This window comes from Scomber scombrus, chromosome 4 (assembly GCF_963691925.1).
Source record: "Scomber scombrus chromosome 4, fScoSco1.1, whole genome shotgun sequence".
Classification (NCBI taxonomy): Eukaryota; Metazoa; Chordata; class Actinopteri; order Scombriformes; family Scombridae; genus Scomber; species Scomber scombrus.
Genome location: NC_084973.1, coordinates 6,449,626 through 6,476,465, shown reverse-complemented (window position 1 = coordinate 6,476,465; position 26,840 = coordinate 6,449,626). Strand labels below are relative to the sequence as shown.

The window sequence follows — 26,840 nt, the reverse complement described above, 5'->3', positions numbered from 1 at the left end:
GCACATTTTCCAAACTGGAAGTACTCTTTTCCATTAACTTACAGGAAAAACTCTGACAATTTTACACATATAAACCACTACTTTACTAGACAAGCTAGCTCTTAGAAATGATGTCTGGCCTTTGAGAATACAGATTTATTACACTAAGCCTGCTTTGCAACCTGGAGATGAGGAGCTCAAAAGACACTTAAGTAATGACTCAATAAAACATGCTACTGATTGCATTATGGGAAATGTAGGATCAGTCATTTTTTGAGCTTGACCTATACTAGCCACTCAAAATCATATCTTCACCTATTTTGATGTTGACCCTTGTTTCTTGAGAGTCCCTAAACTTTGAAAGTGAAAGTGCAATTCTGAATCACTATAGTACCTCTTTAATGTTCTTTTTTTTTTAAATTGTGGATTAATATTAATTATCCTCCAAGTAGTTCACATCATTTAAGTGCACTAACTCCTTATGTTGCACACTAGGTTCAGGAATTATTGCAACAACATAACACACAGCGTAAAAGAGAGGATGAAGAATGGCAGTTGGAGCCAGTGCATAGTGGAAGTCACCATACACACTTTAAACATTAACACACAGCATTAAACATTAAACTACACTGGACCAAGTAAGTAACTAGGTCTTATCTATAAAGCTTAACCCCCGCTATAAACCATATTGATTTTTGACTTAAAGGCATCGCACGCAGCCACTAGATGTCACCGCAGAATGTGAGCAAAAAACACTGATATGAACATAAAGAGTACTATCTCTGACTCCACCTTCAGCAAAATCCATATATACAGATTTTACCAGCTTCTGTTTTGCTGGATTGTGAATGAAGAGTACTTTTTACAGTGTAATATCTCACAGCCCACAAGAGTCACATTTATCTCACCTACACACTGCAAAACCTGATCATCCAGTCACTGGTGATAGCACAGTTGGTGAGCATATTTTAATCAAACCACTCTACTGAATATTCCACTTAAAATATATTGTTTATTTACTATTTACAACCTTTACTTCAGCTAGGAAATACATTGAGATAGAGACCTTCAGAATCACAACCAGTCACCAGATATCCAGCTGTCTCTGCGCTAATAAACTCTTTCTTTCATACCAGATGGAGTCTATAAGCTATGTGATGTCTCTTCAACTCTTTACTGACATTTACTGTTAGGGTTTAACCGGATGACACCGAGGGTAAGATTTCTCCTGGCTTCATTGTTTGCACATGTTGAAACTTTGACTTCAGGGTGTGGGCCACACTTGAAATGAAGGTTACTCCCAAACACCCAGAGACGTGTTATTCATTGTGCATCTATAGTTTTCATTCCTTTATGCAACCTGCTTGTGCATGAAATAGGCCTCTGCTGGTCAATGATTGATTTCACATAGTTTGAATCAACAGTTGAGGTGTGATTGAATACTACGCCTACAAGTTACATGCAGTATAGTGTATAGTACAGCACAGTGATGTTCTATATATTCTGACATAATAACCTTTGTGTCGTCCTTCCGGGTCAAATTGACCCCGTCTGTTCCTTCTTTCCTCCCTTCCTTCCTTCTATTTGTCCTTCCTCCCTTCCTTCTTTCCTTCCTCCATCCCCCTTTCTTTCTTCCTTCCTTCTGTCCTTCCTCCATCCCCCTTTCTTTCTTCCCCCCTCCTTCCTTCCTTCCTTCCTTCCGTCCTTCCTTCCTCCCTCCCTCCTTCCTTCCTCCCTCTCTCCCTCCCTCCTTCCTTCCTTTCCTTTCTCCCTTCCTTCTTTCCTCTGTCCTTCTTTCCTTCCTTCATCCCTTCCTCTTTTCCTTTCTCCCTCTCTCCTTCCTTTTTTCCTCCCTCCCTCCCTCCTACCTTCCTTCCTTCTTTCCTCCGTCCTTCCTTCCTTCCCTCCTCCCTTCCTTTCTTCCTTCCATCCTTCCTTCCTTAACTCGAAGACAACAGGAGGGTTAAAGAAATCAATTGTGGGGTGTACAGTATACATGAAATATCAATTGTTTTTCATCAGGGATTTTTTGTAAGAATAGATTTTGCATCTCTGCACTGTGCTTTTGTTTTTGGTCCAAATAACATTGCTACACATGCAACAAATGCGGTAGAAACAGGGTGGAGTTTTTTATGGCACAACTTCACCTACTTCCAAGGTGCATGGAGAAGGGGGAAAAAAGGGAGAAGGGTCATCATAAAACACATTACAAACTGTATTTATATTTAAAAAACAGAACAAAATTCAAAAAGGTTAAAAAAAAACAACAACAAAAAAAACCCAATAATGTGCATCCAGATATGCATCAGCCAATGGGTAATCCACCAAGGTGGGTTGGGTACATGGTCATGTGACTTCTGGCTAATCATTGTCGCAGACAGGCAGGGAGACAAGGGCCATATCCAATGAATGACATGAGTGGCACCATACTTGGTCCATGCAGGGGCGCCATAAGGGGGTGAAAAGTTAGGACGATTCTAAGGGCCAATGACTGACAGGGGCCCTAAAAAAATATTAGAACGTTATTAACATTTCATCATTAATAGACATTAATAGAATATTTCATGTACAATTAAACTGACGCTTTATTTGTATGCAGAATGTTGCATGCATGTCTGCACAGTGTGATATTTTCACAGCTCAATGTCAGTAAATATAATACAGTTAGTATTAGACTGCAGGAGACTGCAACTGTGGCCCAATGTGATATCTTTTCCTGGGGCCCTACATCCCTGGCAGGACCTCTGGGTCCATGAACCAGAAAAATACAGCCTAAAGTCTAAACTGTGTCTATTTGATATGCCATATTTGCTTACATATATGCATAAATATACATAATATATGTATACATATGCACATACATAAAAAATACCCTCATACATATAAATATAGATATATAAATGTGCTTAATGTGGAAGAGAATAAAATATAATAGAACAGTGCAAAGTTATACATCACAAAAAACAATAATTTTTGTTTTTTTTAAACTATAAAAATTCATGCCTCCTGGAAATAAACTTTTGAAAGGAAAAATCCAAAATGCTCTCTTTTCCCTGAGGAAATAAAAAATAGAGATGAGATATATGATGTTGCTTCTCATTGCAACAGGACTGGTTACGTCATTCCTCTTAATAGAGCTCCTGCGTGCAGTGATACACTGTGTAAGGTAATGAGATGTACCCTTTATAAATTCTGCTTGACATATAACAAATGCTGCGCATGTAAATGTATTAATAATCAATCACAGAATCAGAAGCCTCTCCTATCTATTTATCTATTATATCTATTCAATTACAATCTTTTTTCTTTTCTTTTTTATAGATAAAAAAAAGTAGATTTGGTGTGTGTGTATTAAAAAAATAAGAAGTCTATTGAGTTGTATGCTGTTTTTAGACTGCTAATAGACTGCTGACGTTTCTTCTATAAATCACCTCTTCCTGTGTGTGTTTGCTGTGAATGGAGAGAAGCCCACAAGATGAAATCTGATACTAGAAACAAAATGTCAGACCAGCTACACCCTTAGGCCAATCATCGGACAGGTTTTACTGGTGTTTACTGAAGCTCTGCCTCCCTCGTCCAATCACCGCCGAGTCACGAGCACCAGCTTCCCTATTATTAACCTATGATACCTTCGAGTAGGCGGGTCTTGTCTGTGTTCTCGGCTTCTGATTGGTCGTCTCTGCTCATCTGCTGTTTCTCACATCAGGATCTGATCCACCTAACGGGAAGAAACGACGGCTGGTTAATCTTTCATTGGGGGAGAAAAAGGGCGAAAAGGCAAGACGAAAACGCTACATTTGTCTTCGGTAAGTGCGTCGTAACTTATAACTGTCTCGTATGTGTCAAAAAGTAGGTTTTTAGAAATGAAAACATCGTTATTTTGTGTGTGTGTGTGTGTGTGTTCCTGCACCGGGTGACGCGGCTTTTCCTCTGTCATGAGACTGAGAGGCAGCAGGACGTACTGATGTAGCATCTTTTTACTACTCTTTATGGATATGGAGGCCTTCAACGCTATGCTATATAGCTAGCTTACTACCAAGCTGGGTGTCATAAAACATGTTAACGTGGTAATAAATATATGTAGCTGCCTTTCCCTCAGGGTCCTGTAGCGTTGAGTTATAGTCGTTATATCCAGGCCGAACTCGATAGCTCTGCCGCATATTTAATGAATATTCCGGTGTCATCTTTCCCAGACATAGCAAGTTGGCTAAAGACGACTGAAGTAATGATGCCTGTTGAGTTTTGTTGCTCTAAGTAGCTCAAATGTCTGCTACTGTCTATCATCACTCCTCATCACTACTTAAAGATTGCCCTCCACACATGTTTTAAAATTCATACAAAATACTCTACTCTGAATTATAATTGGAGTCTGATGTGGTTGTTTTTCCACAAAAAAAAGTCAAATGATCTTGTTCAAATCCTTGAAGTAACATATGCAAATACTCTCTGGTTAAAATCCAGGCTGTATCATAATATGCAAAATATATTGAATCTCAGAAGTGTAACTGCTGGACACTAGATGCTTCACTGTAAAGTCCAGTCTGTGTGTTCGTGCACTGCAGGCTTCAAGTTTCCACATCACGCTTGTGTGAATTGGATATTGGAACAGGATTGGGTTCAAAATTAGTTGTAATGTTACAAATCCTGCTCGTACGTCTACACTTACACCTGGATTTTCAGTGAGCTAAGAGACACTTTCCACTTTCAACATATGAATGTGAAAACAAACTCTGCACATACATGATTCTGCACTGTGAAGCTCAAACATTCAACTGTAGGAAGAAGAAGAAAAACACATTTTTTAATGGAGGAGGACTTTAATAATGATAAGTGTAAGCCAAACATCATTTAGATAAAGATAAATGTTATATTGACACATCTACATAAACACACAACAATTAGTGTTTCATCCGAGCCATCCGAGCCCTTGCATTTTTTATTTTGTAATGTTCATATCAATCATACAACATAGTGTACATAATGACAGCTGTTCCGACAATCAATCCACCCCCCACCCTTACCCCCCATGACCAGGAAGGGTCAGCCACCTATTTGGACTAATTCTTGCGGTTAAAGAGACAATGCAGATCATAACTAACAACAAATTATTAACAGAGATAGAGATAATAGAGCATAACAATTAAATAGATACAATTCTGTAAAATACATTTTTTAAAAAGTGTCTCCTGAAAAAGAGAGAGAAACAAGTTATACAAATAAATAAATAATAATAATATAAATAATAACAATAAAGTAAATGAATAGTTTTTAATGGACTCAGACTGAGAAAGCATGAGCTAAATGTGGAACATTAGTTTCACTTAGAGACTTGCGGTGGAAAATAAATACAAGGTTGCAGCAATCATTGCTTTGCTCTTTGATACTTTATAAAAAAAACTGTGAACAGCTACATTGTATCTACACCATTAAGATACACAGAGCTAGCAGTTCAACTGCATTCTCTAATACAGAGGTTTGCACATTGTATGAGCAGTCTTTGTGAATTATCCAGAGCGTAAAAACTGCCTTTTATCCACCAAGTAGTCATGTGAGTGGGGAAGGGGCTGTCTGTTCAACAGCCCACTATTAGCCATGCATAGATTTACACGGTGTGGAGCTATTGGAGGCTTTTTGTTCTCATACTTCATAAAGGTCAGGCTTAGTTGAGTCAGAGTTTTTCAAAGTTTAGGGCTTGTTCAAATACTGTGTTAGTCTTTAAAGTCTTTAGTCTAAAGTTATTTACTAACATACAAAACTGCAACCATACACAAACAATGAAATGCATATCTTTTGCTGATATGTAAAATACCCCCATTTATTCCCAAATTCAACTTTTATCCACTCACAAACTGAATTATTGCCTTCTACACATTGTTTACAGTTCAGACAACAAGTCAGTTATTAGGTCCTGTTTTGTTAATTGACTGTTCTGTGTGTCATTTGGTTTCCCCTCTTTTTAAAGAAAAACTGTGTTTCATTGATTCTTAATTAGAAGCTAAACATTCAGTATATATTCACTTATATTCAATGAATTGTATTGCATATTTCTTTAAAGTTACATGAAGTATAATCCAGTGAATTCATACTTTGTTTACAGCTCACAACAGTAGTGAACATAGAAAAAAACTGATGATGATTTTCTTGTTTGAAACATACAGTAATTACGTACTATTATGTCATATGTGCAGTTACAATTTGAATTGAGCTTCTTACAGTTGATTAGAAATCCCAAACCTTCTCTGATTTAAATGCATCGGGCTTCTCTTTCTATTTTCAGCCTCTCAGCCTCCGGCCAAAATGATCCACAGTCTATTCCTAGTCAACGCCTCGGGGGACATTTTCCTGGAGAAGCACTGGAAGAGCGTGGTCAGCCGCTCTGTGTGCGATTACTTCTTCGAGGCTCAGGAGCGCGCCACTGAGCCCGAGAACGTCCCGCCGGTGATCCCCACACCGCACCACTACCTTATCAGCGTGCTCAGACATCGCATCTACTTTGTTGCAGTGATTCAGAGCGAGGTGCCGCCGCTCTTTGTCATCGAGTTTCTCCACAGAGTCGTCGACACATTCCAGGTCCTCCTTTGTCTTCTCATATTGTTGCTTCCCTGCATTTTCACTGCCCACTCTAAGCTTTATGAGATGTTCATGCTGTGGTCTCTGGTTTTACTGTACATCCTCTGCTCTCGCCTTGGTTTTCTTCTTTGTTCCCTCCTCAGTCCTTCTCTTTGAGACTAACATATATATACCACTTGTGTTCTTTGTTATTAGGACTATTTCGGGGTGTGTACAGAGGCTGCCATCAAGGACAATGTCGTAGTGGTTTATGAGCTACTGGAGGAAATGCTGGACAACGGCTTTCCCCTGGCCACAGAGTCCAACATCCTTAAAGAGCTCATCAAGCCCCCCACCATCCTCCGCACAATGGTCAACACCATCACAGGTACAATACACTGATGTGTTTCAAAATCCATCACTTTGTACATCACTTTGACTATTTATTGTACAACTAGATGTTTAGAAATGATGTCAGGCCCTGAATATGATATTAAATACAATCTGTCATAATGTGTTGGAGGTACTGTGTGTGTAAAACATGAGGGGAGCCAAGGTTCAATTTTGACCTGGGAGGAAAACAGGTGTTAACTAAAAATGAGTTATAATTTCATTTTAAATGAGGCCTATTGAACATAAAATCCCAAAATATGTGTAAAACCTGTGGAAATAAGTTGGCTAAAAAGGTCTTACACAGAATTAGGTGATAATTATACTTTATCCTCTATAAACAGTCAATTTTGACCCAAGAGGACAAAAGTTTCATGGTCAATGGGAAGACTACAGAAGGGGTTAACATTTCTGTCATGAAAGATTGAACGCTTATTAAGTTATTCTTTTATTTCTGCCATGGCACAGTTAATGGTGTTGAGGTTCCAAACTGTCAGGCTTGCAGTAACTTTTTATATGCTAATGAGTTCATTATAGTGTCACCTGTTGGGAAAGAGTATTCATAATTTATTACATTTATATTACCCGTTGTCAGAATAATGCACTGTGTATATACTTTTAAAACAAATGTCCCATCTGGTTCATGTCTCTACTAGGTAGCACCAACGTGGGTGAACAGCTTCCTACAGGCCAGCTGTCAGTGGTGCCATGGCGACGCACCGGAGTCAAATACACTAACAATGAAGCCTATTTTGACGTGGTGGAGGAGATCGACGCTATCATTGATAAATCAGGTAATTTTCTCATTATGTTAGACATAGGCAGTCAGAGTGTGTTATGTGTGAAACCCTGATTTGTAAAGCAGTGTTACACCTTGTTGTTTTCTCCTCAGGCTCCACTATTACAGCAGAAATCCAGGGAGTTATTGATGCCTGTGTAAAACTGACCGGCATGCCAGACCTCACTCTGTCATTTATGGTAAGGTTATAGAATTGTGGATTTAAACTCTCAGTGGAACTACGTTATCAGTCTAGTACAGAACATATGCAAATACATGATTATAAATCCAACCCAAAGAGTATCAAGTGTCTCGCCAGGAATTATGTAAGCTCTCAATCTGTAAACAAGATTTTTTTTTTATGTCATAACTTCTTTTGTTGCTTTGGAAAGAGTTCGACTGAGCCTAAGTGGAAATAAAACATTTTTAAGAGCTGGTAACACAAAACATTTACCACAGTAATGGCATGAGCTTTACAGAATGCGTAAGCACATTTTATTTTACTCACCCCCCCTAACCAAATGGCCATTCTCCTCCTTCTTTCAGAATCCTCGGTTGCTGGATGATGTCAGCTTCCACCCGTGTGTCAGGTTCAAGCGCTGGGAGGCTGAGCGGATCCTCTCCTTCATTCCCCCTGATGGAAACTTCCGGTTACTCTCCTATCACGTCAGCTCTCAGAAGTAAGTATTGTTCATTCTGGTTCTTAAAGATTATGTTAAATTGTGTCCTCTGTACAGTAGCTGCCAACATATCTGTACTGTGTGAAAGACTTGCTGTTAAACTAAGTCGTCTACTGTCCTGCTTCTTCTCCAGCCTGGTAGCTATCCCAGTGTACGTCAAGCACAACATCTCCTTCCGTGAGGGAAGCTCCCAGGGGCGTTTTGACCTGACCCTGGGCCCCAAACAGACCATGGGCAAGTCTGTGGAGTCAGTCCTGGTTAGCAGCCAGCTGCCCCGAGGTGTTCTCAACGCCAACCTCAACCCCTCCCAGGGAACATACACCTTTGACCCAGTCACAAAGGTACTTAAAAATATGTCTGTGTGTCTTTGTGTGCCTAAAAAAGGAAGGGGAGAACACATCAATATGAGGATGAAAAATGATGGTTATAGTTCAGATTTGTTACACAGTAGTTGCATGATTCCAAACTGACACCAATCTGTAGGATCAAGTATGCCACAGCTTGCTTTTATTCATGTTTTCCTCCCAACTGATAGTGATCTCACTTTGGCATCTTGATGTGATGTGTGTTTTGGCTAGATGTTGTCATGGGATGTTGGGAAGATCAACCCCCAGAAGCTTCCCAGTCTTAAAGGCACCATGAGTCTGCAGGCCGGGGCCTCCAAACCTGACGAAAACCCCACCATCAACATCCAGTTGAAGATCCAACAGATGGCCATCTCAGGTGCGCGCACGCACACACACGCACACGCACACACACATGCACACGCGTTTGTCTTTTATATCCTTGTGAGGACACACAAGTTGTGGGGACTGACCAAAATGTGCTGACAACAGAGAAATATCTTCACAATGCTGGTTTTCAGCTGAAATTGGTTCCTTCAAAGATAAAAAAATATGCACACACACACACACACACACACACACACACACACACACACACACACACACACACACACACACACACACACACACACACACACACCACATCATCAACACTTAGCCTCACAATAAAAAGTTTTACTAGTTTAAATTCTCTCAAACAGTAAGAGGCTGGTGTGTGTTCCTGCTGAGACATTGGGTCCTATATTACTAATGAATGCTTTTGCTATTTACCATTTGAGCTTAGCCTCCACATACACCAGCAGCTTTCATCACATAGTTTGCTCAGCTGATAACCACCTGACAGTCTCATTGTGTTAGCAAAGCGATGCATCGGCCATTAGATGGCGCCAAATGCCACAAATTCACATTCTCACATGACATCAGAGAGATGATACCAGGATTACATTTTGATACACATAATTTTAGATTGTTGACTTGTAGATTGCAAATAACATTTACAGACACATTGTATAGCATGAAGTTATACAGGATCTTAGTTAATAATGCAAAATCTTATGTATAAAATCCTGATTTCACAGCTTGGAAGGCATTGTGACCAGCATGCATGTAATGAATTAAGTATATGGGAGTCCTGATTCATGGTGTTAATAGAAGTTTTCCCCAAAACCAGAAAATAAATTATTTTATTATTCTTAAATCTATATTATCTGCCCTGACTGCATCTCTACAAAAACACAGGTATTGGCTATGCTTGCTATAGCCTAGATAGATAACCAGGGCCCTTAGAGACACACTGACAGACCCACCCTTCTATATCCCCCTACCTCTGCTCAGTTATTGTTATCCCCCTCATAGTAATTAATGCTGCTTCAACCATAGACCATATAAAATATCTTAAATTAAAATAATAATTTAAAAAGTCTGTAAAGTGCTGCAACAAGAGAAAAGTCTATAATGCAAACAATAGTTAAATCATAAAGAAACTTTCAGTTATGATGACACAGTCAATGGACCAGGGGTTGCCTCCTTCCCTGCTCAGAGACTTGCAGAGATGTTGGTAAAAGATTGGCAACACGCCGCAGACAACCCCTCTACAGGAACTGAAATAACATTCTTTGTGGTTAAAGCAGGAAAGACAGTGTATCGGTCTGTTTAGATCTGTAAATGAATGTGTCTGCTGACAGTATCTGTTGTCCACAGCTCTTTATTATGTATGAAAAGCTTCTCTTTCAGTTCATTCAATTCCTGCAGCAGGACTGATATGTTGATAAACCGGCAGCCTCTAAGAAGTGGTGTGCCAGAGCGTAGTGTGTTACACACGACCGTTCACTGTGTTTACCTTCATTAAATCACCTGGTGTTACCAGGCTTCTACAGATAACCACACACACTTCTACACATGTCAGACTGGTCAGACTGGTTTGTGGATATGCTGTTTTTTATGAACGAGACATCAGGTTAGCAGCAGGACTAATCAGCCAATTGTTTGTTGTTAACATCTCATGTTTTATACTTGAAACATGTTGCAGTGTAAACTTTATTGTTTAACATCATTTACTAAACTATGTGACCATGATTGAGGGGAGGTTTTCATTTTTAATTGTGAGTGGATCAGCTGTTTCAGAGCTATGACAGCAGTGGTGTGACTGGCTGAGAGAGTATTTAATAATCACTACAACAGTCTACTTCATCCAGCCCTTTGCTCATTGCACTGCTGCACGTACATGAACCAAAATAGCAGGTGTGCACTGAGACACACAGTCTACACGCCCAAGACATACTACACTACTATGCTTGTTGCACTTGTGCTGTGAAAATAGGGCCATAAGCATCTGGCTGAGTGCTGCTGAAGGAGCATTGGAGCGTTTAATTCTGGCCTTGGAAATTAGCATTTAACCTTTAATTGTGAAGTACATGAGCACTGAATGTAACATTGCATCGCTGAGAGTGAAAATATCACACCACTTAATTCATTAAATTAAAAAAAAAAAATGGATAGAAAATGTTCATTCAAATTCAGTGTTCAAGTTTTGTAATTGTTTTAAAGTTGATAATTATTTTATAAATGTTACTGTAACAGCTGTGAGAAATAGCCGGCTTTATAATTATAATTTATAATCTGTATAGGCTCACTGATATATTTCATAAATAAAAATATCTCAAAACATCCTTTCTGATTTTTTTCACAAATCCATCCATCCAACAGCAAGCATAGCTAGTGACAGTGTTTTTTAAAGAGATGCAATAGTGGCAGATAATATAGAGTTAACAATTAAAGTGAAAAAAGTTGTTTTCTAGTTTTGGTTTAAGTTCTAGTCCAATTGCTGATCTGAAGACAAAAATGGGAAAAGCATGAGGATTGAATTTGTTCAAGTCTGGCAAAGGACATTTGTTGCATGTCATACCCATTTCTCCCTCCCCTTTATTTCCTGTCGGCCTCCGCCACCAACTGTCCAAAAAAGGCAAAACAAAACAAAAAAAGCCCCCAAAAAAACCCTTTCTCCTTATCTCCTTATCTCCTGTCCAGGCAGCCTGAAATAAATAAATAATCTTTTTTGTAAAACTCAAGAAAAATATTAAGTATTATTATCTATGTATTTATAAAATAAAGGAGAGAAATACACTGATGTAACTGATTGTACATGAGATACTTTGTGTCAACTTTGCATACAAAACATTCTTTGCATCCCAATGCTTAGAAGAGTCTTTGAGGATTCTTGAAATACTTTCGAAAGTTTGACAGGTGAATACTTTAAGGAAAATCAGAAGCTTAATACTGTGCCTTGAATGTAATTCATTGGGATCAATAAAGTATATCTATCTATCTATCTAATGGTGAGGGAACTGAAATAGGATGATGTTTAAATCCATCAGCAATCCCTACTGTGAGTCTACAACAATCCTCAAACATTCAAGTCAGGTTCTTGATTCTTGTGCTTGATCAAGTCATTCGTGTATATTGATAAATGATCTGTCATTTGTGTCCTTCAACAGGGCTGAAGGTGAACCGACTGGACATGTACGGTGAGAAGTACAAACCTTTCAAAGGCATCAAATACATGACCAAGGCTGGCAAGTTCCAGGTCCGGACATAAAGACTTCCGCTCCGTGACAAACCGGACCGAGCCACCATGAGACTGAGGGGTGAAGTGACGGGGGTGAAGGGGAGTTGGTACATTCCCTGCTGTATATGCATTTCAGGATCGACCTACACAAATTTGCAAGGCTCCTTGTAGCAGTTAAGAACGGACCATTGCACATAGAAACCTCAGTTGAAGCAAAAGCATCAAATGTTCAGTAAACAGGTTAAAGCTTTGAGTGCAGAGATTGATCCAAACTACATGTTCATATTTGTCCAAGCTGAACCCGGACCAAACCCAACTGAGCCCAATATTGCTCATACATGTCCATACAGTATTTCCAATGATACACACCTTTAACAGCATTTTTACTGATAATTTAATCCAAGCAGCTAAATCTCAATCAAATTGACGCCTATTTGAATTCAAGCATACATTTCATGCTCTAACAAACCAACAGACCACAATCTAATCTGTACTGTTTAAGCTTTAACTCTAAGCTTTAAAACGGATCTGACCACCACCTCTCCAAGTAGTATTTTATCATCCATGGTAATGTTTGTCTTGATAGATATGTGCTAGTGACTGTTATTTACACTCCAAACAAGACATAATGGCCCAATATGATATCAAACTAGCGCCCCCCCCCCCCCATGATAAACAGTGATAGCATGAGCTGTATAGTATGAAAGAAAACTCAGTGTTTTCATGCTTAAAAGGGCCTCTGCAAGATGTAATTGATGCAATTTTCTTCCAGCTCAGTTGTACACCAAACTGAAACTCAAGTCCACTCAAGCCACTGCATTCTTTTTCTTTAAAATCCTCCTTCTCCTTCCTCTCCCGTCTCCAGCATTCGTGTGTTTTCTGTTTGCGTCCCAGTCCGTTCTATTCTTGTATTCTTGCGTTTCCTCTTTTCTTGTCCGAATCATTTTTTTGTTTTGTTTTTGTCATCGTCGTCATCCGCAGCACTGGAGTCAGCACACTGACGTATGAGAATGTGACACTCAATCCGTCCTCCTTCACGCACTTTCACATCCGCTGCTGGTACTAACATCTTCAATGCGAGCGAGACAGGTGACAAGTTACAGTAGCTGTGCGAGCTATTTATTACCATGAAAGCTTCTGGAAGAAATTTCAACCACACATTTGCCTTTTTATTCAACTTAAATTATTATTTATTAAACAAAACAGATCATATACAGATTGTATAATGTCTTGTCTACACTGTTTCACATTCCTGCGTACTCTAATTACATTTTTGGAAAGCTTTAACTGGACATACGGTTGTTATTTAACTCTATTATACGAGCAATCCTCAGCAGGTTTTGTTTTCATCATATAGAAACGTGGCCAAGAGAATCTATTTTTACTCGTGTGTCAGCGTGATACTCAACACTGATCCAAATGATTTCCTCAGCTCATCACAACACTTCATAACAAGCAGAGAAACATCTTAATATCTATTGGCATACATCATGTAAACATAACATTACGAATGCTTCCATGGCAACTGAGCTGATCTGCATTAAGCAGAAGGAAAGTTAATATGATGCATTCACGCCTCTGGGTCTCTGCTGAAATCGGCCCACCATCATATCCAAGCCAACTGTTGCCATAGAGGCCCGTGGTAGTTATGAATAGAATGCGGGGAAGAAAACGATGATGATGATGATGATGATGATGATGATGATGTGGTGTAATGGCCAGAAGAAGGTACCTCAGAAGGTTTGCATTTTGTGTTTACAGCATTTTGTTTGTGTTTGTTTAACAGCCTCCAATGGAGAGTTCTAATGGTGTAAAAATAAAGATTTGATGTGTTATAACTGAGTGAGCATACTAATTACTGAACGGCTATTCTACTGTGAAGTGAAATAGTATTATGTGACCAATCATAAGGCTATTCAGAAATGATTACATCTATCAGTTTCAAAGTCTGAGTCAATAGTGGAAATCAATAGTCATAAGATTCAATTTTCAAAGACTATATTGTCATATTCACAGAGCGACAGGCTACAGTATGTGATGAAATGAGGGGGGGGGACGACGACGACGACTATGCCTAAAGAAATCTGATACCATTTTGGAGGTTATTCCTTCTAGGTCCTTGTCCTCTAATACAGTAATCAGGGGTTAATGTCAGACAGCAGTTTAAATCCATATAATATTTAATTGTGCACATTGTATGCTCTTAATCCTGGACAACCTTCTCGGCTAACGTTTCTTGCTTTAATCCCTGAGTAATTAAAAATAACAGTTTACTGTTGTCAGATATTACCCCAAAAACACTTATTATTGTTGGTAATGGTGTAATAGCTTTTTTCTAAGGGTGGTGTGAGTCATAAGACTGCCTTTCATCACTTCCTTGTGATAAACGGTGATATACCTGAACTCTGTCATTTGGGGCCGCTGTTCCCTCTCATCTAAGTGGGGGCGTCCAACAGGACTGATAGGGCTTTCAGATCTTAAGGTCCTGATCCTCATTCCCCTCCTGATGTCAAAACATCTGGTTAAACACCCACACATGACATCACAGGAGCCTTTTGAAAACCCACTCTTTGGTATCGATTCAAATATGATTACAGCACCGTGAGAATAATTTTAAATCATCTCATCAGACTTCAGAAGCATTACTTAAAAACCTCAGCAGCACAGGGGCCAATTTTAACCCTCGCACATGTGACACAACACCCTCCCCCGTTGCTCCAACTGGCAGGACTCCACTCCATAATTTACTGATAACTTTAACCCTTTCAAAGGACACCCCCCCCCCCCAAACCACCACCTCTCTCTCACCCCCTGCACCATCGACCAGACATCAACCAGCTTTAAGTCAAAGTTATGTCATAAGTTTTCTCTCACTCTCTCCTTTTGTGCACGAGAATTCTCTAGGTATGCAATGGTCCTCATGTTTTTTCCTCTATACTATAACTTTTTTTATGATCTCTGACGACTTTTGCGAGAGTTTTTTTGTATTTCTTTTCAATTTTAAGAAGTTTTAAAAAAGAAAAAGAAAACACCCGGAGAGAAGAGGAATCTCGAGGCATTTAAAGACCGACTCATCGCATGTGGTAGGTCAATGGTGTCTCTTTATTATGAATTGACATGTATATTTCTCATGTGTGCAGATACGGTTGTTGTGCAGCCGGGTTGCCTTAAATTTCTTTTATGTGAGTTTGCATTAAAGTACTGATATAAAACCTTCTGAACAGCACAGTTATTAGGAGCTTATCAAACAGCTGAGCGTTGCATGGAGATGTGTTTAATGATGCAACCATCGGATAATACTTCAATTAAAATATAAATAATTAACGTTTTTATTGGAGGGTAGCCTATTAGGTCCGAGAGTGACACGTGGATGGAGAAGCATTTTAGATCAGTGTGTGTACTCACACCTTGTGAAAGTGTTGTATTTGTCACCTGAAGCAATTAGGGCTCACTTATACCTCTAATGGATGTGTATTGAATACATCAGTGCGAGGAGATAACAGAGTTTATCTTCATGTAAATCTAAGGATGTCTTTTAGTTTTTATCTGATTGCTTTGATGTGTGTGTGGGCTGCTCGGGCTCCCTGCAGGGGGTTCAGGTCCCTGTCACTGAGCACGTGGACATACAGTAACACGGCAACAGCTCGTGACAGGGCTGATATACAGTTACGTGACCTCGCGACTGTAATACTGACCCACATAGCACTGCTTTAAAAGCTCTGCTGCTCAGTCTGTGTTTATCAACGAGTATTTCAATATTCCAATAGGCTGGCATTACTTTAACAGCTTTAACTGCGATATTGTCATTATCTGTTGTCAAATAATTGTTAGATAATTGTCAGCATAGTTTTCATTAAGCTAAGCGGAGGACTCCTCTACAATTAATAAAACGTCACATTGCGTCACACTAATTATATTTATGGTAGCTAATATTTCCATTTAGGGTCATTTGCTAATGTCGCCTGTACCTTTGCTTTATTACATTCATGCTATCTGTCCGCGTTGGTCGAGTCGACAGGTTCAGTTTTTACATAAAATACTCCAAATAACAGTCTACCAAAACCAACCATGGACCCCCGTTTGGTAAGTTTGGTAGCTACCCGAAATAATACTTAACCTGTGCTGTAATGAAAGTTACAGTTGAGGCTACAGTGCTATTCAGCTAAAGCTAGATAAATGTTCAAACGCAGGCTGTTTGTAAGCTAGCCGAGCTGCAAACAAGCTATACAATTATTTTGTTGCAGTTCGTATTAAACCTAATGTAACAAACCATAGCAACAATTAATTTGTGGTTTTCCCGCCTCAGAAGGCCCTGCCATAGCTACAATGTTTCTCTTTTTTTAACCATATCAATTTTAAAGCCATATTAATGTACTGCGTTACATAAGGTTAGTCAACACTGTACCAAAATAAATGAACATTTGCAATATGTGACTTTTACTTTCCATTCTCATTACTGCTAATGTCTAAAACAAAACATGTTAAGTCAATGCAGGCTGTGAAACCAAGCAGTGGCAGAGAGAAAGGCTGGGTTTTCTCAGAACAATTCACTTCTTATTGACGGTTGACTGGAGCGTGTGACCACAAGACAAAGAGGACTGTCCCTGGCATCAACTTATCAACCCCCCCTCCTTTCATTCAGGAAGACTTACGCCCCCGTCATGAGGGGTCTGCCATTAAAACACAGTATCTTCTCAAACTGCTCACGTAGGCCTGTAGGGAGATGAGCCAACTGGATGCAAAACACTGTGACAGCTGTGTTTGGAAAGCCAGACCGATACCAGACAGCAGTCTGACTAAACTCTAATGTAGGGCAAAGCATCTAGTATCATTCACCATCAGACATTCATTAAACTGTTTAACAGTGTGATGAATTGTTTGCTAGTTAATAAAACTTGTGCCTTGATGGTATGGTGTGAAGGTTTATTAGAAAACGACATGGCCTCATAACATATTTCTTCCAATTTTTCTTTTATCTTTGTTTCTTCATTGACCCCAATGGGCTGACTGTGTTTAAATAGCCCCTCCCCTAAATAGTCCCCAATATGATCTAAGCACAATGTCTTGTGAGAATTATTACATTAGAATAATGCTAATTTAAGTTTGCATTTCCTCAAGAAAGTGTAGCAATTAAGACATTGGCAATGAGAACTTAACATTTAAATCCCTCACAAAAAAGTATATGTTTTTTTTTTTTTTTTTTTTAGCATTGCCATGTTAATTAAAAGTCTCACCCTCTCTGCTGTCTCTGCACACTTCCAGACTGTGACGCGGCCGGGCAAACTTTGCTATGACTCCCCAGGCTCCAACATCCCTTCCAAAACTGTGGTGGACCGCCTACCATCCCTCTTGGTAGCTGGGAAAGATGGACTCCATACTGGAAGTTACTATCTGGATTCTCCAGGGCCACCTGGGTGACCAAAAACACAATATTATAATGAAGTTATTGAAGTTGTCTCAGAATACCATATCTTAAACCTGTAGTCTTCATGTTCCAGAGGGGCTTGGACTAGTAGAAAATGATGCATATCAAGCTAACTCTTTTGGCAACAGCCCACAAAGTTTAGTGGATTGGGGGTTTCTCCAGCTGAGTTTATATCTAGATAGATAAAGTCAACCACAAAGACTGATTCAAGACATCTGTCTGTATGAAGATCTGACAGATTGTGCAAGTGCAGCCACATATTTAACAGCGTTTGGATGTTGGCTGTTGTTGACTTTTATCTCTCAACAATACTGCGTTTATTATTGTTTTTAAATCTCCTTAATTTAGAGACAGAAAAGGCATAAGGCAGGACAGTCACCATGCCCAGGCCGAGGGCAGGGCCTGGTCCTCCTCCTCAGGACATTTATGATCTCTCCATGGATGCGGAGGAGGCTCAGTCCCTCCTCGTGCGTAGGAAATCTTTAGAGAACACGTCTCCTCTGAGCAAGTATATCGAGACTGAACACCAGCAGGCCGGACTCTTCTCTCTCTCTCCCATTGATGCCTCCCCGGACACCAGTGTTGACCTCCAGAAGAAAAGGAGGAAGAAATGTGGGGCCTGCACCCCCTGCCTCCGAAAGGAGAACTGTGGTACCTGCGCTAACTGTCTGAACCGCAAGACGGGCAAGCAGATCTGCAAGATGCGCAAATGTGATGAGCTGAAGAGCAGACACAGCAACTCTGAGGTAAGCAAGGGTCTCTATTAGAAGACTTCATTAATATTTGAGCTGTCGCGCAGGTAAGTCAAAACTTGGTCGGTGTACTTGTTTATTCATTCTTCCACTCTCTCTCAAATGCCGGATTGGGCAGCTAATGTTTGCAGCTTTACTGAAGTTCTCTGAACATCTTCAGTGGTTATCTGCCAAACTGAGATACAGCTTCAGTCTTTATTTACCTAGAGAAGTTTATCCACCTAAAACACATTATTATGTCACACACTTACCCTGCTTTCAGTCATGGTAAGCACTGGTCATGCTGTAGTGTCTAACTCAAGGTACTTGAACGGAAGATTATAATGGAGCGGGGAGTGAATCCATTTATCATCCACTTCCTAAAGTGCTTACATTACAGACCTCACCAGCACCTTGTGCGAGACGTCCATCCAGGCACTTTGTATTGAGCTTTGCAGCCACTGGTCCTACTCTTGGCATTCCTCAACTGTCAAGTCTGAACCTGCTTCTCCTTAGGCAGGGTTAAGAGGGATACCCAGTTGTATGGGCTATAAAAGTGTGTATATGTTAAAGATCTTATTCTAAATAGCAAATGACATATAGTATAATGCAAACAGATATGACACTTGTACTAGGAATCAAATTTAAAAAAACTGAACTGTATACATGTACAGTTTACTCCTTATGGCAGCTCTGCTTGTGGCTCATCTTCTGCTTGTGAACAGTAACTACTGTCTCCCATAGCCAGATCTGATGAAAGTGATTGTCACTCAACTCAAATATATTTTTAGAGCACACTTCATTCAAGGATGCAACGCTGTGTGCTTTACAAATATGATTAAAGTATTACTGGTTATACTGTAACTATTAAATCAAACAGTATATTAGGATGTGCAAATACATAGCACTCAATTACTAATTCTGTCTACTGAAGAAGCTTCTGTGACGATTACAGGTTGAATTCTAACAAGGCAACCTGCTGCTAGTGATTTGTGCTGAATAATGATGATTTCATGATGTTTTCATTGCCTGGCTCCAAATGGAATCACTTGTGAACTCTTACAGTAAACTGAGTGGTGTTGCTTTTATAAGATGTGTCACTATCAGTACCTCACTTTTATCTATACAGACTTATCTCAGCCTTCTGTGAGTGCACATGATGATGTCTTTAGCTATATCAGGAAGTAACCAGTGAGGCTGCCCCCCCACACACACACATTGATCTATTTAAAGTGTCTTTCAAGTCAGAAACAGAGGGGTACACCCACTTCACACACCATGTAAAAAAAGAGAGAGATAGAAATGTGTAGTCATTGTGGTTATGGACATGGTTAAGAAAATGTTCACATAAGTGTTGAAATCTATTGAAATATCATCCTGTGATTGCATTATAGTCATTTAACAGGCTGTAGGTGGACAGTGTGTGTTTGCACGGTTGAGGGACTGTTAAGGCTACCAAACAGCAGCAGTGGAGAATTCCTGCAGTTGCCTGTGCTTTGTCCTTTGACCTCTGAGGCTTTGAGTGAGGGTGGGGGTTAACCTTAGGCCATTTTGTGTTTGTGTGTGTGTGGGTGTGTGAAGAAAGAGAAAGAGTCGCTGCATGTTTTTAAAGTGTGCACTTGTGTGTGTTAATGGAAGTGAGTGAATGTGTGTGTGGGTGTGCGTCCCCGTGTGTTTGTATGTGCATCAGGCTCTTCAATGGGGGGGGGGGTTGTAAAGTCAAGGAGGAGGACGGGAAGATGCAGTAAATGGTCAGCAGTATTGGAGGAAGAGAAGCGGGAAAAACCAGAGTAAGCTAGTAAAGCATGACCAAGAAGAATGGACCCTGAAAGGGCTAATAGATAGCAGAACAAGCACATTATTAGTGATTTTGTTTCCATACTAACTTTCTCACACTATATGATGTTTAGATAAAAGTGTGAGATTTTATAATTAAGTAGTGTCTTTAGTGGAATTTTAAAGCCTCTGAGACAAAATATATAAACCATCACGAGACACTTAAAAGGAACAAAAGTAACACAAATGTTGACAATAAAACATATACATATCATTTAAAATGTCCAACTTCTATTTATTTTCATACTATCAGAGACACTAAATACACTAAAAGAGACACTTAAATGCTTCTGTAGTACAAATGTAACAATAAAAATGCTGATAATCGAACATTGTGCATACCTTTGTGGAATCCATTTTACAATCACTTCAGATTAGAGGTTTTTTATGTCAATGTAGTATTGATCGAGAAAATGATCAGCACATCCGGTCCATTAATGTTTGAGAATACAACATTGCCTGCATGATATCAAAGCTATCATATAGATCATATAGATATCAAAGTAGTAGGCAGGTGCCAAAAATCCACATGTTTGTTCTTGAAATGACAGCTGTCAAAAAGCCACTGCATATTAAGAATTGTTGAAGATATTAATTAACACTTTCTGTCTAAATCCTGCAACAGACAGACACTAGCATCCGCTCTGCATGGATGTAGAAAATACTCATAGACACTATACAAAATAGGTGGTTATGTGACTTTAATGCAGAGCCATTCAGCTGTAAAACATCTGAATTATGTCATTAATTTTAATGCAGCCTTACAGTGTGCACTATAAGTTGTAAAGTCAAAGATGAAAAATTGAACTCAAATAAATATTGGATCATAAAATGTAGTCTGGACAGTCATAAATGAAATAATCTTTGATGAGGAGGCATCATAGACACATCCGCATAATCAGTTACGTGGAAATATTAGTAACCATTTATGTTCTGTTTCATATCCCCAACATGACTCAAACAAGAAGAAATGCATGACAGGGACTAGAATGCATCATAGATTTCTAACTGACAGATTATATGGATGACAGATATCAGAAGTTGGGGTAGCAGCAGAAGTCTAGCCTAGGGCACCAAATTATCCAGGCAGAAAAAGGACATGAAGTTTAGAGGAACAGGCATGAGGGTTGTTTAGCCACAAACAGGAAACCGCCAGCAGGGCTTCCACCAGCAATGCTCAGGCGTGCCGTGTCCTTTCCTGTCTACTTTTAGATTCTACTAACCATTACTGTTACCTCCCCACATGCATAGTTTACAACAACACAATTCAATATTAGATCGAAGAAATCTTACATGATATTTATAGGTTTATACTGATATAGATTTTTAAGGCCAGTGCTGTACCAATAAGTCTGGTATGAAGCTGATATTTCATTTCATTTGACACTTATTTTCACATTAAAATGTTCAATTTCTTTTAGATTAATCAGAGACACTAAATGCACTAAAAGAGACACTAAAATGCTGCTATGCTAGTACAAAGAAAACAATAAAAACTAAGATAATTAAAGTCATTACTTTTGTGGAATCCATTACATTTTTTATGAGAATCAACTCAATTTAAGGGCTTCTCATATCAGTGTACTATTGATAAAATAACAGTCAGAATAAAGTCATTAAACTGCATTATGCCCATTATTGTTAATGTATTTGGAATATAAAATCGCCTGTATATAACAAAAACTGCCCGAAGCACAATCATGCTCCATACGACAAAACATGCTGTAAAATGATGATTTTGACTGATGTTTTCACATACCTGCTATAACCGTTTATACACCATTTATTGAGATATTTTTGTCCAAAAAAATAGCACCTGCCCATCACTCAGTATGTCAAGTGATGTAGATCAGAAGTGTAGAGGACTCTCATGCAATGACATGTCACTGTTAGGGACCACCTAAAGTCTAGAGGAAAAGGCGCAAACAGGAAATTAGGGTTTCCATCACCACTGTTCAGGCCTGCCCTGTCTTGTCTGCTCAGAGGTTTACGACGTGGAGTCTCCCAACACTCAGGGGTCTCCTGCAAAATGTAAATAATGTTTGTCATTTGTTCTTTATCTTATTCAATTCAGATTATATTGCTAGTTATAGATTTTGCACAGTAACAGCTCGGTATTAAAACAACAAAATGTAATATTTGGTGGCACAACACACAAATGAGAACCACAAAGGACTTTGACATATATCCTATTGTGAGAAGGAAGAGCTCTTTGTTCTCACACATATAATCTAATGATATTCAGTTTATGTATTCATCCTGTTGCTGCCATAGGGCATCCCAGTTAAAGATTTCTGGACCATGTGTATGTTACGCATTCAGAAGCTGAGAGGGACGCATGCTAATTTAAAAGAGGTTTCCTAATTGTAAGCATTGTCTTTTTGTGAAGCGGGCTTGTTGTTGAGGGGTAATAGAAGTGTACAGCCTCCATATTTCAAAACCCCTGACCTTTGAGGGACCTCCCTCTTCAACCATACCTTTTCTTCGTGTCATTCTTCATTCAACATCGTTTTAAACCTTCTATCATGAACATTGTAGAGACACAGGACTATTTGTTATTGCTGTTCAAAGATAGCCATGGCTTGTTCAGATTTTACTTTCGGCAAACTCAGTTTAACCCATCTTTTACTTTTATTTTCTTTTCTTTTAGGGCCATCAGGTCCTGATTTAATTTGGACATTTTAGGAAACATAAGCATGCTAACATGCTAAACTAAGATGACATGGTGCACATTATCTGCTGAATATCAGCATGTTAGCATGATAATATTAGCATTTTGATCAAAGCACCACTGTGCCCAAGTACAGTCTCACAGAACTCCTAGCATGACTCTGTGATTATCTCCTGTTGCAGTTATTACAAGCTGCACTCTGTAAGTCAGATAAGATGTAAATGAAACATGGGGGGGGGGGGGGGGGGGGGGGGGGGGGCGCATTTTCGGTCAGTATGTTTCACTGGGTCTCTTAAGTCATGCAGTCATATTTCTTGTTTATCATAGATCCTAACAATCCATAATGATAGAAAGTAATGCAACAGTTATCAGGCTAAAATTGGGCTTTTTCTTGAAAAAAACTGATCATTGGTCGGTGGTGTTGTTCATGTGGCCTCACACTGCCTCTAACACTGTCAATACTGATATTAAATGAGATATGAAATATTGATATCCTATGTTTACCATATGCAGCTTCATTCCAAAACACCACTATTGGTTCTTAAAGATGTTCATTTGCCCACTGTGTCCATTGAAGATGATGAAGATGTGTGTAATGAGTCGAAGCATCAGGAGATGTGTAGGAGGCGTAGCTTTGCTGCATAACAGCTCTTAACCAAGTGTCCACCCATTCATCAATAACCCCACCCTTACACACAATGCCTCATCTGTAACCTCTGACCTCTGTATGGATTTAGCAGCTGAGTCCCTTATTGCCTGGCAACCACATCCTCCATCTTCTCTCGAATCAACTGCACTTGCCGTTTACTATTGTACAACAAGAACATTGTAATTATTACTCCTGGGTATACAGAATATGCACTCTGGGGGCTTTGAAGTATAACAACTATCCACTCTCATACAATCTATTAAAGGTGCAGTTTTCTGTTACCACAAAATATGTGTTTTACTTATGAGCGTATATTAGCATCACCTTTTCTTATTTCATAGCCTGGCTGAATTATTGTATTGTTGTTACACCTTTCAAGGCAGGTGGCTAATTGGTCTTGTGTGTACAATTGAGGGTGGGGAGTGCTATAGTCAGTATAGAGAGTAGGAGAGACCAGACATAGATATCAAATTGCAGGTATATTCCAGCACTCAGCCTCCTCTGCTCATCCCCCTGCAACCAAATGGAAATTGTAATCACACCAGCTGAAATGAGCCTCCCTCGCCTGCGTCTGTGTGTAGCTGTAGTGTGTTTGTGTTAGAAAGTGAAGGTGAGCATGAGGAAGTTTCCGGGTCGGGGGAGACTCTTAATCTTTCGTTAAATGCGAGTAAGGCAAGAGCAACAGACAGGAAATGTGAATATAATAAGGTTGAATGAAGAAATGAGTATGTCAGGATTATGATGTTTGCTGTGGGCCGGTGAAATGTGAAAGACGAGGCAGGAGGGTTTGTTCTGAGGAGCAATGTCTTTGTAATCTTTTTTCCTTCTGATTCTGTGTTAGTGTCTATCACAAAGGCACTTTCTCTCCCAGCTCTCCCATTTATATCAGAAGAATTACACAGCAGAGCGTGTGTTTATGTCCGATCTTGTATTTAAATCAATTCACTACAGGCCTGAAAGATATGCGTCGTACGTCCTCTACTATCGTTGTTATTATTTTCAGTACTACTGTCGATACCACTCTTGCTATCTCAGTAACTTTCACTATCACTTGTGTAACCACTGTGCGCTATGCAACTATTATTATAACGCTTTCACCAGTACTACTATTTTAAATATCGTTTATTTTTTCCATTATTGCTTTCATTGCGACTGCACTGCAGCACGTGCACTGCTACAAGTACTACTACTGCGACTATTACTAAGACTACTACTACTACTACTACTACTACTATTACAACTACCCCGGCCACCTGTAACGAAGCACTCTGATGAAGCCAAGCAGCCGCTCTCGCTGTCCAGCTTACCACAAACACGCCTCTGCTCACACACATAAACACACACACACACACACACACACACTCGCACACACTCATACACACACGTGGCATCTGACGTCAGCAGAGGGGATTTCCCATGCCATACGAGAGCGTCAGACAGACACTACAAATGCTGTGTCACTGTGGCTGCCTCTCCTCTCACCACGCCACAGCTCAGCTGCCTCTTGCTTTTTTCGATCGTCCTCTCTGTTTCAGTGTCTCTGTCTGTGTCTCCCGCCTGTCTGCATTCACCTCATTCCGCTGCGTCTTCGCCAGCCTGCCTTAACTTACGCTGACTTTTGTCTTGTCTCTCGCCGGCTTCCAATTTAGCAGCTTTTTTCCACTCTTGCGTTTTTTTGGGGGGCTTTTTTTCATATCTAAACAGACTTCTTTGCTGCACTATTTGTTGTGTGTTTTGTTCAACTTCCCATTTCACAAAAAGCCAATCACGGACAGAAAAGAGAAATGCATCTATGCAGCGGTTTCCCCCGGTTTGCAGATTTGGACCAATCTGTCTCCTTTTGGCTTTTGCGGTGATGTTAGGCACGCTGATGTCTGCTTTTTTTTAAAAAAGTACGAGCCGGGGATGATGGTTCACACTCAGAATGTAAACACTGTGCGCACAAGCTTCCAAAATATGCTTGGTATGTTAACCTCGCAGAGACTTTGTAAAAAAGGAAGTGAAAGCCCCAGGCAGCCCTTTCCTTACGTGGAAGGTAAAGTCAGTGTTCGTGTTCGTTTGATCACACCTGATCATTTGCGACAACTTTGCTTGATATCGCTAATGCAGCTTTAAATCATTCGTCTCTCGTAATGTGCTCAGTATTTGTGGCACAGAGCGCCTTTTTCTAACTTCACTCGCTTTGAGTCAGCATGTTGGGCTTGTAATTGTGCATTTTCCCTGTCAGAAGGGGGTTGCATGCCATGTCTGTGTGCATGTGTGTGTGTGTGTGTGTGTGTGCATGTGTTTGTGTGTGTCTGTGTGTGCTGTGCAGTCCAGTCCAGTTATTGCAGGCAGCCCTGACACAGATGGTGCTCAGTGATACCACATACCAGAGGCATTGTTTAGGGAAGGCGAGCTCGAGGAGATAATTGACAGGCATAGAGAGGACACCCCCCCCTCCCCCTCCTCCATCCCTCCTCCCCCTCGCCCACATACGCACGCATGCACACACAAACACACACACACACACACACCTCCCATTCACCTTCACTTTGTCTCTTTATGTCAGCTTCCCTTTTATGGTGCTGCACACTCACACACACTACCAAACACACACTCACAGACCCTTTCCCTTTTTTTATTTTAACCTCCTCTTTTTACTAGCTCCAGTTCCTCTCTCCCCCCTCTCTCTGTCTCTCTGTCTCTCTCTCTCTCTCTCTCTCTCTCTCTCTCTCTCTCTCTCTCTCTCTCTCTCTCTCTCTCTCTCTCTGCCACCGCCCTCGCTTGCTCTCCTTCAATTTCACCCTAGCAGCAGAGCCCAGCTCGCCCTCTGATTGGTGAACGGACTGCCTTTGTGTGCTATCTGTAGCGTGACGTCTCTCCGGCGAGCTCTGTGTGTGCGTGTGTGTGGGTTTGTGCGTGTGTGTACATTTGTTCGTGAGTGTATATGTTTGAAGAGAGAGAGAGAGGGGGGAGGGGGCGGTTGAGGGGGCAGTCACATCATATATGCAGAAAAAGAAAAAGCGAGTGGGAGGAAGGAGTGATAGTGATCACAGATTTTTTTTTTTTAAATCCCTCTTGTGCGTGTGTGTGAGTGTGTGTGTATGAGCGTGTGTGCGGTAGACCTATTGGCATACTAGCAGGAGAGAGAGAGGGAGAGAGAGGGAGGGAGGGGGGTAGAGCAAGAGAGCAAGCGGCGAGAGAGAGAGAGAGAGAGAGAGAACGTGCTTACGAGAGCTCATGTAAAACCAGATTAAAAAC

The 26,840-nt window shown here is 40.1% G+C and overlaps 1 protein-coding gene across 1 annotated transcript; it reads left to right on the top strand.

The window, feature by feature from the left end:
• Positions 1-3,692: 3,692 nt before the first annotated feature.
• On the top strand, positions 3,693-14,077 carry ap3m2 (adaptor related protein complex 3 subunit mu 2). The gene is made up of 9 exons (XM_062417420.1): positions 3,693-3,785; positions 6,257-6,549; positions 6,745-6,916; positions 7,575-7,712; positions 7,811-7,896; positions 8,243-8,376; positions 8,510-8,717; positions 8,955-9,099; positions 12,215-14,077. The coding sequence occupies exons 2-9, from the start codon at positions 6,277-6,279 to the stop codon at positions 12,313-12,315; spliced, it is 1,257 nt and encodes a 418-aa protein (XP_062273404.1). The 5' UTR covers positions 3,693-3,785; positions 6,257-6,276; the 3' UTR covers positions 12,316-14,077.
• Positions 14,078-26,840: the final 12,763 nt, after the last annotated feature.